Below are 17260 nucleotides of genomic sequence, written 5' to 3'. Positions count from 1 at the left end.
TCTCTGCTCCAGGGTCGTCTTAAAGGAGATATTTTTGTATATAGATATACAAAAATAAAGTCCTTCCACTCTGGCTCAATTTTCTTCATTTATATTCGTTCCGACATATAAATGCAGTGCAGGGTTCCATTTAAAATCCCCCACTCTTGTATCCATTTTCTGATTACCATACAATTCTACAATAACATGATCTTCAATAATTTACCATACTATCTTTTTACATAAATCAGTTTTCTTAGTGAGAGTGAATTTTGCTGATGATTCATGAATCTAGCACATCCTTCAACCATTACATTCATTATGGGCATATAAGCACTGCTTATAGACAGCTTCATTAAAATGGTTAGCTTGACAAGAATCAAATCCAGTATTATAATCTAAACTGGTTAATCCAGTATTTTCCTATAAACTGGTTTTGCATAATGGACTAAATTTCCAGATGAGAAAGATTTTAAAAGACAACTAATACTAAGAAAATCTCCAGAAGCTTTTTTTGAAGAAACAGAACCTTGAAGTCCGCATAAAATATATAAGTCAACTCAATTCCATTTTGTCTACATGTCAGCATCACTCCACTTTGATTCTGACTTCTAAACAGACCCATGTCCAGGATCTCGATCACCTATTGTTGGCAGATGATATACTTCCAGAGGACCTTTTAAAGGCACCTCATCTGATGTCAGAGCTAAACCAATGGGAAAACTTCCAACTAAATAGAAGTCAAGCTAGGCTATCAATCAAATGAATGTTCAGATGTTACAATCACTGAGCTCCATCACAGTGCTATATTCAGTGAGCTCCATCGCTATCTTGGTGTTTCAACATTCGTGGCTATGATACAAAAGAGAAGTAGCTCACCTCCCTAAAATCTTGTAAAGGCTTGAATATATACAAAGTTGCTAATTTGAGAGGTCATAAGATTTCCCCTAATAGTGTACAATTTTTGACAGAATACAAATCCATAATAAATTTGCAGCTTAAAACTTTCTAGTACAACCTTCCACGGCAATTTTCTGCCCCACAATGGCAAAGGCTTCCTTTCCCTGGAAACAATTTGTAGTTATAATCATACGCTAGTTCTTCTCCAAAGGCAATCTGATGACAAAAGAAAAGTAAAAGTTATTGCATAAATGGATCTCTTGCACTAGACTAATAGATTTGGAGGAACATAAATGAAAGGACGCCTGATGCACAACCAAAACAAATAAAATGAAAATCGGAATGAAACATACATCCCTGCTTGAATAAAGACCAATATGTGCAAGTTGACAATCCATACTTTCTACCAGCACCTGATAGTTAACTAGATTTGGAGAACAGCTGGTATACAAAAAAGGATGCATTAGCTTCCAATGTCTGTCTGGAACAAAAATATACCCTAAAGCTGTCCCCTCTCAAAAACATATTTCATTCAGAGGCATGATTGGTAAGTACAAGGTGCATGCTGCAAATCTATAAATTTTAAATGTCAACTCAAAATATCATATGAAAACTAGCATTCAATACCTATGGTTTATGAACCGTGCAACATTTCCATATTTAGTTGCATCAATGACATAAGGATTGGGTGCCTCCATAAACTGATACTCGTTTGTATCAATATGGAGACCAATATCATACAGATAACAACCACCTTCTTTGTCATACCTAATGACACCAACACAAAAGTCGACACTGTAAGAATACTATATTTATTACAGCAGGCTTCCCTGATTTTCTTGTTCTTTGAAACATTCATCTAAAATAGAGGGCAGTTATCCAGAAAAAGCATACCTCTCCCTTTGTTTATTGGCTTCTTGGCCATTTAACACCTCCCCAATGTATTCACAAATGAATGTCCCACGACATATTGCTTCTGCAGCTCTAACTCCCCATCCCTAAAATCAGAACAGCATAACAGGTTTCGAGTTCATCTTAATTTTGGGTAATCCAAATTTCCCAATGAAAAACCTCTAGCCATTTAAGACTCAACAAGATCTACCCTTGTGATTTATTGACAGCATTTAAAATATATTTCAATTAACACAGGAAACATCTAAAATTCAATTAACTTGTGTCACCTTATTCTTTGTTTTGTAGACTTCAAGTTTAACTTGTACTCCATTTTGTAGAATACGGTTCTGACATTCTTTTTGACAACTACACATTGAGTTGCATTCATATACCAAATAACCTTTCTGTACATGTTCAATACACCCAAATAAATAGTATGCATGATATGAGAACAGAATTACTTGTGGCAAATCAAAGTAGAGGCCAATCAAGAACCCAAATATCCATTTTACCTCCAAAATTATTCGACCATTCTCATCATAGGGAAATCTACCATTTATTGGTTTACCATAAATGTCTTGTGCATTTTCATTGTCATTCTCAAAAAGATACACATGATCGCATGATTCGGGAGAGCACTGTGGCTGTGTGCACGTGCATCCAAGTTGAGAGCTCTGCAACATACAAAACTAAAACGGCTTTGATCAATTTCAATTCAACTGCCTGAGTTATCTAGCCACTTTTATCCGGAAAAAAAAAATTGCTCTTCCCTTGCATACCTCAACATTTAAAAAAATGCTAAAGCTGTTGACAATGATTTTTGACATAAAGAGCGCAAACAACAGAAATAATACGCAGCATGAATGATACCTTTGCATCAAGTCCCAGTGAAGAATCCAACAGCCTATCAGTTATATAGGAAAAAATCTCCCAGGGCCTTGATGAATCTAGATGTTGATCTTTACCATCTATGCCAATCAAATCTTCGTCCATCACACAAGGAATCGGTACTGTTTCTTGCCCAAAGCTCAAGTCCTCAAGCAGGACCACAATTTTCCTTTGATGACTGCTTTTTATATCAGAGGCATTTAACACCAAGTGACTTTCCACATTTTCTGATGTCTCCTTAGAATGAGTTTCATTGGTAATCATGTCATGATCGTTCACTTGGAATGTACCAGGATTAAGGCATACATCAAGAACAGGGGTTAAGAGAACAGAATCTTGAGTGTCAACTTTAGGCTTGCATCCTTTGGAACAGATAAAACCTTCCTTATGCCACTCAACTCTGATGTTTTCCTCACTACAAAGCCTAGCAGCCTTAACGTAAAGCCTCTCTGACAAAGTGCCATACTTTTCTTCGAGAGATGCCTGTAAATTGGCTCTACAGCAAGCTAAACGAGCAACATGAAGAATTTCCAGGTTGTTAGGCAACTGTCTCACTTTTTGCCCTTCTGACAGCAACATGTTTGCTACAGCTGAAAGGTAAGCTTCAGTAAATCTGTCTTTTCCTTCACTTTGGTTATGTAGCTGGACTTTATTATCAACCCGTATAGATCTCTGCAGATTATTTCTTTTTATCAGCTTCTTCCTGGCTATAGCAGCTGCATTTTTAAGTCCTGCAGAGGTTTGGATTTTTCTAAGATTTCCTTTATTGGCCCTCCACTTGGCTGCAAAACTCTCTTTTCCTTTTCTATGATTAGGTTTGTTCCCTGAACTGGAACCCATATGTTTAGCTTGATGATGGCGTCCAAGATCTGGGAGAAGACTAAACTTCATACCACAGAACCTACAAGAAAATCTCTTCAAAGGATCACGAGCAAAGGTTCTCTTTTCACCAAATCCTGAATCCTCATCAAACGTAGATATATTACAGTGATTGCTCTCAATTTTATGTTCGAAATCAAATTCACAACTACAATCTTGCTTAGAACAACTTGGATTAACAGCATCTTGTTTGTCTTGTTCAACCTTCAAAGGTTTTGAAGATTCTGTATAATGAACCTGCTCTTTGATACAAACAGATTGGTTGAGTTCCTTGGGGTGAGCAAGCATCACATGCTGCCATAGCTGATCACAGTCTACAATATGAACACCACAGGCTATACAACTATATTCTGTGCATTGCTCAAGTGAAACTCCACTGTGATGTATCTTGACATGCCTCTCAAGACCTTTCTTGTTAGTAAATGAACTACTACAATTTCCACAAGCATATCCTCTGAAATGTCTTTCAGCTGCCCTCTTATGATTGGTGATGCAATGGTGACTAAGGGTACGCATATCAGAAAACTCCTCAGAACAACCTTGGCACTTTTGGTTTACCAGTTCATTAGCAGAAGAGTGAACAGTTTCAAACACATCCATCTCACCCTGAGGGCTCTGCCTTTCTAATCCATTGCCTGCCAGTACAACTGAACCAAGGGGCTTCTGTACCTCAGAAATCCCAGGAGAGCTTGCAAAAGCATCATTTTCACTTTCTTCAAAACCAAAACGCTTTGCCAATTTTTCTTTTTCAGCTGACACCTTCTCTAACCAGACATTTGCAATTTCCGGATCTTTTGATGCTTCACCAATGAGCTTATCCAAACCTCTGTCCTCTAAATTCAAATCACAGTCACCTCCTTTGGCAAGTCGTGATTTCATATAATCGTCCAAAAGATTCTTGAAGTTAGAATGGTGTGATTCTTCATTTAGTGTATTTTTGAATATATCATTCAACATTGATTCAGTATATCTATGATGGAGCCCCAATGAACTTGGTAAATGTTTTTCACAATAAGATGAACCCCTCTTAGCCCTGTGAGAACATTGACCACCGTGATTGCGGCAACTTCCAATACAACGGGACCAATTTCCGCTCCTGTTGGAGACTTTGGCAGAAGACCTCTCTGGCAGTAATAAGTTGCTGCCATTGTCCAATTTCTGAGATATGTTTCCATGTGTTGTTTCCATGTTTGAAAAAGATGGAGAACTTTGCTTATTCTGACTCTCTGTGTGGCAAACATCTGCTGAAGTTGATACCTTCTCTGCTGGGTGTCCCTCAACCAATATTGTATCTCTTTTTTGGCTATTGCTTGAACTTCTAGTTGCATCCGCATCATCTAAGATATGAACATCTTGAGGCATATGTTTCTTACAGAAGGAAGTTCCATTCCGAGATCGGTGAGTACACCTTTTTCTATGTTTGGTCATACCCTGACATATTGGAAAACTGAGTTCTGTTTGCACTGTTAAAGATAAAGAGTCATCATGTGCTACTTTATGAGCATTATCTGAAGAACGAAAATTTAAATGTAGGTGACAAAATATGCCTCCATCAATTGCCGATCGATTGCATTTTCTACCCTTACTTTCCACAAAAGCAGAGCATCGTTGATATGCATGATCAGTATGTGATGCCTCTATCTCTGTCAGGGATTGATTCTTCAAGTCAACTTCCTCTACTGCGGGTTTTGAATCACCGATAGCATGCTGACACTCGCCAGTATGAGAAACAAATGGCAAATTAAACACTTCCCCTGAAGCAATAAACTGAGATTCAGCTGCATCTTTTCCTTCTGAGGAATTTCCACGACGTATTTCTAGTTTTTGGCGTTTCCTACTAGCCTCAACACCATTAGTACCTAATGTATCACTGATTCTTGTGTACTTTTCCCTGCTCTCCCTATCAAAGTTCCTTTCAAAGGTGTATGATGTTGAAGGATTATATATTGAGAACAATTTCATGGACTCCTTTTTCCATGTTTTCCATTCTACCCCTAAAGCAGTTTGCTCAGGAGCATTCCAAAGCTTTGCAACCTCATCCCACAAAATTGCATCCTCCAAATCCTGAAACATTTGTATGCATATTGCAATCTTAAGCTCAATACAATAGTTACCATTTCCAATATCAGACAAGACAAATACAGTGAATGATGCATAAACAGAGAACTAAGAACAACTTTAAAGATACCTTTGTAAGTTTCTCCAAACCCTCAGCAGTTTTTGTGTTCTCACATTCTTGCTTCCAGAAATCAATTTTTTCCATCCATGAAGGGCTAATATATATTTCCAATATCATCTGTAAATTAAGATATTATGTTAACAGAGCTAGAACACAACCTAAATAGAGAAAACATAGTAATGTGCTTAGGCTGCTAATGAGCCTGTATACATAAGTTATATGCAACCTATAAATGCCTAAATTTGAACATAATAAAAAACAACAGGTTAAGAACTTACACTGCGAAGCTTTAGTAACATTCTACCCAAATCAGAGTAAACTGTACATTGAGCAGCCTCCTTTGCAAATTCCTTCCAAACATTTACATTACGGGCACTTTCTACCACAGCCTGAACAATGTATGTGCATGATGGGATTCTTTTGTAATAAGTCTTTTAGAAAATGCCAAAATGTTCAATGCAAGAACAAAAGGGATAGCTGTAGGAGAACATACAAATATCTAACCTCAACATGAAGTTGATCACTGGCCTCCAACATATCAATTGCAAGTTTTTGCAACATGTACTGCCGTGGTATACTGAGGTCCTTTACCAGTTCTTGTCCAGTCTCATGGGTACCAAATGCAAGAGGTTCTGGTTTCTCCGAAATTGTACATGCAAGTTGTGAATCTGTCCAAAAATGGCTGCGAGAGTTTGGAAAGTAAACTACAATGTATGTTTTTCGTCCATAAGTTGGCATAGCTTTCACTGTTGTTGAAGGGCAGTCATCCATGGAGCACTGTATTCCTGCTTGCCATTTTCCTCTCCACTACCACCAGCACCAACAATGCAGAGTTAAGCCTACATCAAATTTCATAACATTGCAATGCCACAAGGCACTAACTATGCATACTGTAGCCTATATTTAATAGTACATGCTTTTGTGATGTCTAATGCCATAAATATAACATGAATATAAAGAACTGCAACAATCTCACATTCCAACTTGAACAAAGCATAAACACAACATACATATTGCCTCTGTAGAAAATAGTGACGAACTAGTATTGACACGAGTTGGTGATTACTCATTGGCACAGGGATTGGAGTACCTAACAAGAGCTGACTCAAGTGACTCAATAAAGATTCAGTGGTCCATATTCTGACTCACTGGATTTTGGCAAACTCAGCAAATTTGCAGAGTACTCAAACTTAAGGAAAACCCAGAGTGTCTTTAAAATAATCAAATCCTGGAGAAGGCGAGAAGCTCTTGAAGCAAGCACAAGGTTTCTAGTAATAAACTCAAAAGTGACCCTTATTTTGTTTGATTTAACTTCTTACATGTTACAGTTGACACTACAAAGATTTGGACTATGTTTAGTTCAGACCTTTGTGCTAAAAACCAATTTGAGTTTAATAAATGAGAAACAGGTTGTTCGAAAGTATATAAATAATATATATTTAACAAATATATCATATCTCTAATAAATATTGTGATATTAATATTAAACTAAACAAAATTCAATAATTCCTCTCATTAAAAGCATAATAGAAAAGAAAAAAGATCATAGAAATAGCAAGTGGAATTCTCCCTAGGAATCATCTTAAACTAAATTTTGATGGAGCAACAAGGGACAATCCAAATCTTGCAAGTGCTGCGGTTATTTTGTGAGATGACAATGGAAAGTTTGTCAAACGTGGTCGTTTCTGTTTAGAACAAAAAGTTGTAATGTCCCTGATTTTGACCTCTTATAAATACTTGTCATTATAGTAGCTTTTTCCTTCCTATTGTATTTGGGCATGAACTCTTGACTTTTGTTGAATTTGCCTTGGCGTAATGTTCATTCCTGGTGTGCTTATTCATTAAGTGAGTGATTATATAAACATTAATGATTTAATTAAGTATTATGTTTGAAATATTGTCAATAAATATATATTGATTTTATCCAACAGTACTAGTAAGGTATGTGTATTGAGATGTAATGTTTGACAAAAACAGGTAGTGGGGAAGGTGAACTTTGATTTGTGAAATGTGACAAACAATGTTCCACAACACCTATATGCCCCTCTCCAAAGCCCATAGCACACCAAACCACCTTCAATGTTCTCCATGCACCTCGCCAAGTCTCCAATAAATAATTTACATAATCTTCAAAGGGATGGTTTCCAAACCATCACATCCATTCACATCACAATTAACATTAAAAAAAATCCTATTTTTATCTTATTACTGTTCTTTCTCAATAATCACTTAATTCTATTACCTTTTTCCAAAGGTTATTGACTAGAAATGGAATAATTTCTGTTTTTAACACCTTTTTGATCCTAAGGGTTTTTACACGACTTTTCTTTTATCTATTTTTTAACCACTGAGGTAAATAACATTCTTTTTTCACTTCAAAGAAAAAATCTCTCAACAATTCCCCTCATTTAAATCAGTCGTCCTTGGTAGCTCGAGGTGTCTCTCCAACATACTTCACAAAAATAATCAGTCAAATAAGTTTGATGTACCACTATATCACAATTAATCCATTTCACTTTTTCATCTATAATTTTATTTCTCGAAACTTTAGATCTTATGAATAATATTTTTTGGTTTAATTTTAATAAAATTAAATTCAGCAAAAATACTTAGCTAATCAATAGCGTGACTAGAACCATAGATGCACTTTTAAGAAAACTCACATAAAAAACATGATCCCTTTTGCAATTTTGCAAGTAATGCAAGTTTTTATGTTAAATCTTCTATTGTTTAACTTGCTCGATTTGGTCAGTTATATACCCTTCTATCTTTAATATAGATGTTTAATTTTTCTTGAAAATAAATTTTACGAAATTATTATTCTATGATTACATAACACATAGTGAATGACATTCATATCCCATAACATGTGGTCATGCACCATCGATTGTACCTATGTATTCAAAATAAATTCCAAGGTGAGAATCATGTATTCTGGAATGCATAACCATCCTCTCTTCCCATACCAAGTACAGCTTTTTTTTATACTTGTAAGATTAAAAATCATGTTCAGTAACAGAGACATAATGTAGATTAATTACAATTCTATTTAATTTCAATGACAAAATTTTCTCTCTTCTTCAATTGACTAAAATAAATTAAAGAATTAATAGCCTTTAAACCCAAAAAAGTTTATCCAAGCATTGAGCCTTAACTATAACTTTTAAAGACGCTTTTATCACAAAGATTATTTAAATCACACAACATATTTGACTTGACTAGTTGATAATGTTCTCTAGTTAATCTGAATAACACTAAAGACACAATTACCCCTAAACATAGTTCATATCACTTCACATAATCACTAAAACATCAAGTTAATGTAAAATAATAGGGTATTTATAATACCTAAACTTGTCCCGTTGAGAATTCAAACATACATCACTTCGTAATAAACTCATAGGTAATCAGTGATATGATATACCATTCCGAGGATCTCAATCCTCTACAATACTTCACAACACAGATGGACAAGGTTATTGAGTTGATTGGATCCAATAACAAAGTACACTAAAACAAAAGATGGTACAAAGAATCCCACAAGTCAACTTAAGAAACAATAGAACAATAGCAAACTATTGCCACCCACAAACAAATTCATAGAAAAATATTAAATCTTAAATCTTTCCTTCTTTGAAGTAAGTTAATTGAATTTCAATTTAATCTTTTGAAATTTTGGTCATCTCTCCCCCTAGAAAACTCCATGTGCCCATGTATGAACCTAAAACAAACTATTCAATTTCTCATTGTAAAAAAATATTGTTTTGTTCCAACCAATTAATTTCAATAGCATCATATTTTATAAATTTAAGATGTAAGAAATAATTTTGGAACCTATGGGTTATGGGCCCCATAATGTAACCTAGGTTAGACTTAGATAACAAAAATGAGTGTCAATTTTTGTCAAGTATAATATCACTACCTTATTCAACAATTAACTAACTCCACATAGTACAAGAAACCACATGCAACAATCATGCATCATTATATTTCATTATTCATTTTGATAATACTTTTTGTTTATAGATTTCTCTAATTCACTATATTCCATACATTCCAAGTTATTTTAATGGTTGATTTCTTCGGTCTCATTTTAACTAGAGATGGTCACAATCGGTTCCCCAGCCCTAACATTCCTAAGTATAGTTTTCAATTCTTTTACAAGGTGTAGGTTGGTTAGATCAAATAATTTTGCTTCTCAAAAATATATCTTATATATTCACTACCAAATAACCCTACTAACCTTAAAATACAATTATGGCCATTAACATTAAGATTTAATGTCATTTCCATAAGAAATTATATTTACTTTGTGATTTCGAACTTATGCCTTCCTTACATTGATTAAAAATTTCGTGTCACCAACCCTTCCTTCTAGGACTCTGAAACTTTATAATTAATATTCTAAGTAAAGCGCCTTGAGGATGCGCTCCCTATCCTAAATGCCCCTCTACCTATAGGGGACATTTTAGGGACCTGAGGATAGGTAAGAAATGTCACGAGATGTCCAAAAAAATACAAGGTATGCCCAAGAGACGTAGAGATGGCTAACCATCGTCAGTGACCAACCATCCCCTATGGCCCAAACACTTTTTTGGTGCTTAAAAAACTAAGTTTAGAAAAAGGAATGGATGGGACATGAAGGTCCATGTGGTTTTTATGGTTGCTATTTGGGCTTGGTGGACCTCACAAGGGACACTACCCCCAAACCCCAACAAGGGGCCAACAAGGGGTGTTGCCCCCAAAGCCCCACCAATTTATAAGTCTAACCAAGTAATGGACCAATGATTAATGAAGATGACAAAATACATGTCCCCTATTGTAGATCTCTACATCTTCTTAGTCAAAGTTACAATCAAGGATTATCTTCATACGTTGAACAACTTGTTCATTATACAAAGATTATCACAAACAAAGTTGGCATGCTATAGTCATTATAGTGCTAACTACAAGTTAAGTCATAATTGACAAGAAATGCCACTTTCATAATGCAAAAAAACAAAAATGTATTAATCATTCCCTACATAGATAACTAATAGAACAATCCCATCTATTAGTATCTGAGTTGAGTTCAAATTGGAACATGATCAATTAATTTTTTACTTAATTGTTCCTCTTTGTTAATTACTTTAACAACATAACATGTAGTTTAAAAGGCTTCAAAAAGACTTTGATTTTTTTTCCTATTTTTTAATATTCGTCCATTGTCGTCCCTTAAAAAATGGCCTTTAAAAAAAATCCATCTTGAAAATGACTCTAATCATCCCTTACCACCCCTATCTCAAAAACTTGGGGAAGCACAAATTTTAACTAATTAATAAAAGTAATTAACTAATTTATTAGATGCAAACAATAATTGAATATTAAATAATGATAATAATAATTAACTAAATAAATACGGAACAAAAAAATTTAACTAAATAAATAAATAATAATTGATTAATAAAATGATGACAATAATCAAAATATCTAAACATTATTTTTTTTATTTAAAATTAAAATAAAGATATAACAAATTTTTAAAAAAATAATTAATGAAATTATATTAGAGGGATTCTCTTCTTTAAAGATGTTTTATCAAATTTTAAATTAGTATTTGCACATAATTAATATTAAAGTAATTGATTTTCTTAATCTAATTTATCAAACATCTTGATTAAAATTTGCATTAAAAAATGAGTTTTGTAATTCTAACATTATCTTAATAATTATTTTTGATAAAATGATAAAAAGAAAAAGATTAAAAAATATTAATTCATTATCCAAATGGCCATTTTTAAAACAATGTAGAGATTAAAATATGTTAATAATAAAATAATTTAAAAAATGAATGAAATAAAACTATAAATAAGGGGAGAGCAACAAAGGAATAGTCACCAAGGATACAAAAGGAAATGAAAAGTGAGGTTGTATCGAAAGGGACATGAAAAGTGGCTCTAGCCCCTTTATATGGCCTAATCACAGGAATATATGACACCAACACAATGAAAGCCAAAAGGATCACTCAAGAAGCATTGATGCTCTTTCAAGGTGGTCTACAATGAAAGACCATGGAGACTTTTTCCTTCTATATAGGTAACTACAAAAATTTATTCTTTCTAGCCTAGTTAGAATGACTGGTTGAGGTCATTGAATGGATGTTTCCTTTCATGTCCAACAAAACTCTTATGTACTAAAAACAAGCTCACACAAGAAAATGTAAATTTTGCAATTTTTTAATATAAAGAGAGCTACTCCCTTGGCAATACTCATCAATAAAAAGAAAGAAAACAAGAGAAGGGAATTGAGGAATAACATAATTCCAAGTTAGTAGACCTATCATGATTTCCTTTCCATTAGTAATTGCAATCTTAACTTTATTAATCAAATGTAATTTGAATTGAATCTAAAATTAAAACTAAGTTATTTTCTAAATAAATTAGATTCAATTTTAAAAACAAAACAAACTCATTTCCTTGCATTCTAATTCTAAGAATTTTTCTAAATTCAATACAACAATAATATTTTTTTTTTCTTTATACAATACATATATAGAGACACACAATTGGGTTTGGATGAAGGAGAAAGTTGAGGCGTAGAGCTCAAGTCAAATGGTTGGCCCCACCCAGCAAAGATGAATTTTGATGGGGCCTTGAAGGGCAACACAATCTTGCTAGACTAGAATGTGTGGCAAGAGACAAAAGTGGGAACTTGGTATTATGGGTGATTCCCAATCATTAGGGGGTTGCCACAAATAACGAGGTTGATTTGATGGCCTTGGTTAGAGGACAAGAGGAGTGTTTGGCCAGAGGAATTCATGCCATGGACATTGAAGGCGGTTAGATGATTTGTGTCAATTGAACTAGAAATTGTTTTACGGGTGTACAAAAGGAATGGGAGATTCTAGAAAGACTAGATTTTTCAATGTGACATGTTTATCGAGAGGCAAATAGGGCGACAAACTTATTAGCTAGTGTCGATCTCATCCCTAGCTCCTCGAAGTTGGTGGACACCGTTTCTAAGTGATGGGATGGACTAAGTCTTATCTTGGCAAAGGATTAGGCACTGTGACGATGGAGGGTATGACTCAGATGGAATGGATTGGATGGATTGTTTAGGATTGACTCTAGGATACACAAACCCCCTTAGCATCTACACAAGGAGTATTTAGAAGTGGGTGGTGGCTTGTATCACCACCATATGGCGAGGCAACACAACTTTGGCGTTGAGTGCAGCTGTGAGGAGGAGATTAAGGACATTCAACTAGGCCAATTGTTCAAAGTGGATGCAAAGGACACCTTGGAGGCAATCATCAAGATAATTAGTGCTAAGAGGTAGCTTGGCAGGCACATCCATGATGAGCTATATGAAACATTCTTTTCCAATGTAGTTCAAATACTAGGTGTTTTGACATGGGGGACGATCTATGCCATCACCTAGTCAAGAATGCAAATGAGGAAGAAGTTAAGCAGTCCATTCTATCCATCAACACATCACCAAAGTATGGAATGATTGGTAGAATCTTTGATGCAGCCCCTGTCAACAAAAAATATATCAATAAATGAGCATTACTGCTTTACAGGGAGGGGATTGAAAACAGGAATCTTGGCACATTTAGGAGTTATATTAGTCAATATGGGGATCTATTTTCCCCCGCATTGATAGATAGGATTTGTGAGTTCGTTGAAGGCATGATACATATCATGAGCAAATTTTTTTCTTAAAATTTCAATAAAAGGGAGCTACCCCCTACCGTAGGACTTACTATATATATATATATATATATATATATATATATAAAGAGAGAGAGAGAGAGAGAGGGGAGAGAGTATATATATATATACTCTCGAGTTCTAGGCATGGACTCTCAAGTCCACTTAGGTGTGGCTAGGGAGGTAAGTGACTTTTTCTTCACTTTTTTTGGTCCAATCTTGTCCAAAACAAGTCTGAACAGCAAAATAGGAAAGGAAAGAGGAGAAGAGGAGCATTTGAGATCCAAAAACACAATATTGAAGAAACAATTCATCATCATTTTAATACTCTTAACACCTTTTGGTTTGAGGCTTGACAAATTGACTTATATTTGGAGGCGAAGGAAGATGATGTAGATTATATTTGATTGTTTTTATCATTTTGACATATCATTATATGTAAAAACTTATAAACTTATGATGTTGTTATAAATTTGAAAGTTAGAAACTATGAGTATGAATCATGAAATTTCAAACATTAAGTGTTTGAAGATCATGTGATGTGTAATGTTTGAAATATGACAAATTGATACTCAAGTTAGGCTTTTATGTTTTGTAAGTGCATTTATTTTTTTGTAAAACTATGGTTTTTTTTCTTAGAGTCGTAGCCAGTTTTTTTGCCGAGTCCGTGTTGAGTCCTGATTCCAAGTCCAGACTTTGGGCTGCTAAGTCCACACCGAGTCTGAGTCGTCAAACTTTATATATATATATATATATATATATATATATATATATATATATATATATATATATATATATATATATATATATATATAAGTTACCAGGAGACCCATCCCCTACCCCTGGAGACCTGTATCGGTTCTGAAGACACGTCTCAGGTATCGAAGACGTCTCTGAAAACTTCTTGCCGCATAGGGTGCTTCTAGCTGCCATTTCCGAAGTCTCCCAACCAAAAATTGACATCTCCTCCTCGAAAACTTAGGGAAAAATGCAGTAAAAAGGCAAAAAAAATAAAGCAAAAAAATAAGATAAGCTTGCAGTAAAGCAAAGTCGTAGGGAAATGACTAATAAGGAAATTGTTTCGCGCGAAGACAAAAATCCATGCAAAGTTATGGTGATCGTATTCAATAGTTTTTGCAAGACGTTTTGCACATTAATGAAGTGTTTTGCCTCCGATTTCTGCTGTGTAAGTTCCATGTTTTGGGAGCACATATTCCGCCATTGTTGCCACATTTGCAACACATTTTGTATCTTGCATTCAAAGAAAAGTGTTTGGCATCAAATGTGACTCTCCTTCCAAGCCATTTTTTTTGTGAAATAAGTTAAATGCAAAACCGATTTGTTTGTTGCTTGGGATACCAACGTGGTGGCTTCTTCACCTATTTATAAGAGCATTACGGTTTCTCCCAAGCTCATTTGTTTTGGTCTAGGGCATTTTTCAAGCAAGATTTCGGATTTCTATATGATCTTCCCAAGTTGTTTTACTCTTTGAATACAACTTGTGAATTTGCAAAGTTTTTCCCTTCATTGCACTTGCAGTCAGCCTTCCAGAACCCGAAATTGGTCCAAATTGCACTCAAAAACACTTGAAAATGAGTCTTAAAGGTCCAATTACAAGTGCAAACTTGTAGTTACCCATTACACATATGAAGTTGCATGTTTATCCTCCATAATTGCAAGTCAATGCTCTTGTTTTTCCACATATGTAATGCAGTTTCCAAAACCCGAAATTGAGCTTTGGCCCCACTTTTGCAATCCCTTTGTCTCATCCATGTCAGTCTTGTTTGCACACACAATCTACCAAATCAATAAATTAAGGCATGGGCCTTATTTTGCAAGCAGATTCCAAGATTGGAAAAAGAACAACAACATGACCGCGCCACACAAGGCGATGGATAAGTGATATGAATGATTGAGAGCATAGAATGCTTTCAAGACTAAGATAGGCTTTTTACTTAAGCCTTGCAAAGAACTTCCCTCTTGAAAAGCCAGTACTACCTCAAACAAGAAGATAAGATTGAAGTTCGTTGGCCAAGGACACAAAGATCATTAAGGATGCAAGTTCTCGTTCCGGTTCGAGATGTCTTATGCAAGTTCTCGTTCCGGTTCGAGATGTCTTCACTATTCCTGAATATCACAGAGTGTCAAACATCTTGCAGCAACATGAAGATTTTCAAAACAAAGGATGATGTACTTAGAGTCGTGTCTTCGGACACATAGAATAGTTTCAATTGTGTATTTGTAATTTTGTTTGACAAATTACATGTAAAAACAAAAATTGTAATTGCAAGTGTCACTTTTACTTGCATTTTTGTAAAATGTAATTACATGTAAAGCAACTACAAGTTGAGTTAGATTAGGACTGTAGTTGGAATAAGTCATGGTGGTTGAGAGAATTTCTCAAGTTAGTAAGGATCCTCCCACCTTTTTCTCAAGGCTCCTCTCCTATAAATACTTAAGGGGGTCTATTGTAATGGATATCTTTTGGCAATGCAACAAATAATTGTCAGTTCGTATGTGCACTCTAAGACTTTGAGCTTAGATGTAAATCAGATTGCTTTCAATAAAAGAGGCAAGTTGTGTTGTGACTTTGTGCCAATTCAAGTTGTTATGAGACAGCATTTTCCGGAGTTGATTGTGATTTTTGTTCTATTGTTCAAGAGGAATTTAAGTTCAATCTTGCAGACTCTGAGCTGCTAATTGTATTTAGAGTTATATGTTTGGTTTTCAGATTTGGTCTTGCAGACTTTGAGCTACTTATCGTATTTGGAGGTAGTGTGGAAAGCTCAAGTGAGAAGATAGCTTGTAGACTTTGTGCTGCTTCTATTTTTAAGACTTGTGCATGTAAGGTGAAGTGCATCATGTAGTTAGACTTTGAGTTGCTACATATTGTGCTTGGTTAGCAGAAAATCATCTAAAAAGGTTGATAGGAGAATAGATAGTTGAAGACTTTGAGCTTTCTTTTTGTTTTCCCATCCTAGGGAAGTGGCGGAGGTCTTTGTGCTTTCATGGAAACTTTGCTTCCCTTTATGTTCCAAAAATCCTACAAAAAAGTCTCATTTCTATATTTGTTGTTATTTATTTCCAATTGCTATTACTTTTCTGTGAAGAGAAAAGAGTATAGTTTTTCTTGAAAGAAGAGAAAAGATTGTTGTCTCACCCATATTAGATTAGTTTAGTTTGTAGATAGGGGGAGCCTTCCCTAAATTAAGAGAGTATCATACTCACACACTGTGGCTGAAACTACAATTTTGCACATCCCCCAAGTGTACAGAATTTTCAACCAACGGATCAGATCTATTGACAATGTAGATTTTTTGAGAGGACTAATTTCTTATCATTGTAATAGTCTAAAGAGAAATTACCTTTACTATTTAGCCGACAATATTGAGTGTGCTCAACATCTACATTACCTTACTTTCACTAAACAATTTAGATTGGCTATGGTATCAGCAATATAAGCAATTTTAATTTCAATTTGAGTTCAATTTTAAAGTTAATGTTAAACTTTACCACTGTTCTTGTTTTCGAAGTTCTCTATCATGATATGTTTTGGAAATTATTAAATTATTAAATTAGAGAGAGAGAGAGAGAGAGAGACGGAAATAAGTAAAATTTTATGGAATGTTTTAATACAAAAATTATGTAAATAAAATTTTAAAAGAAAAAATACATTAAAAAAATTAAAAGGTCGCAACCCTTAAAGGTTGTAGCCTACAACCTACTCCTTGTATAGGCTGCAAACCCTAGCTTTTATTGTTAATCTTTTATTTATTTCTACATTGTTTAATTCAAATCATACTTTTTTCAATGTATACTATATTAATAAATAGGTATATGTTAATAAATA

General features: G+C 34.6%; 1 protein-coding gene across 4 annotated transcripts in view; it reads right to left on the bottom strand.

Moving 5' to 3' along the window:
- Window positions 1–466: 466 nt before the first annotated feature.
- Window positions 467–17260, bottom strand: part of LOC131041879 (histone-lysine N-methyltransferase SUVR5) — a 57968-nt gene continuing 41174 nt past the window's right edge. For 3 of the 4 annotated variants that reach the window (XM_057975105.2, XM_057975103.2, XM_057975106.2), the window contains exons 3-12: window positions 6224–6526; window positions 5998–6108; window positions 5729–5836; window positions 2644–5604; window positions 2286–2462; window positions 2061–2177; window positions 1774–1877; window positions 1507–1647; window positions 1233–1320; window positions 467–1095 (exon numbers count right to left, since the gene is read on the bottom strand). In XM_057975105.2, coding sequence (XP_057831088.2) covers window positions 988–1095; window positions 1233–1320; window positions 1507–1647; window positions 1774–1877; window positions 2061–2177; window positions 2286–2462; window positions 2644–5604; window positions 5729–5836; window positions 5998–6108; window positions 6224–6526 — 4218 coding nt within the window. In that variant the 3' untranslated portion in view covers window positions 467–987. The remainder of the gene's footprint in view (window positions 1096–1232; window positions 1321–1506; window positions 1648–1773; window positions 1878–2060; window positions 2178–2285; window positions 2463–2643; window positions 5605–5728; window positions 5837–5997; window positions 6109–6223; window positions 6527–17260) is intronic. The other variant, XM_057975104.2, reaches the window with a different exon arrangement.

This window comes from Cryptomeria japonica, chromosome 1 (assembly GCF_030272615.1).
Source record: "Cryptomeria japonica chromosome 1, Sugi_1.0, whole genome shotgun sequence".
Lineage (NCBI taxonomy): Eukaryota > Viridiplantae > Streptophyta > Pinopsida > Cupressales > Cupressaceae > Cryptomeria > Cryptomeria japonica.
Note: the sequence above shows the minus strand (reverse complement) of the source record. Positions and strands in the feature narration are given on the sequence as shown.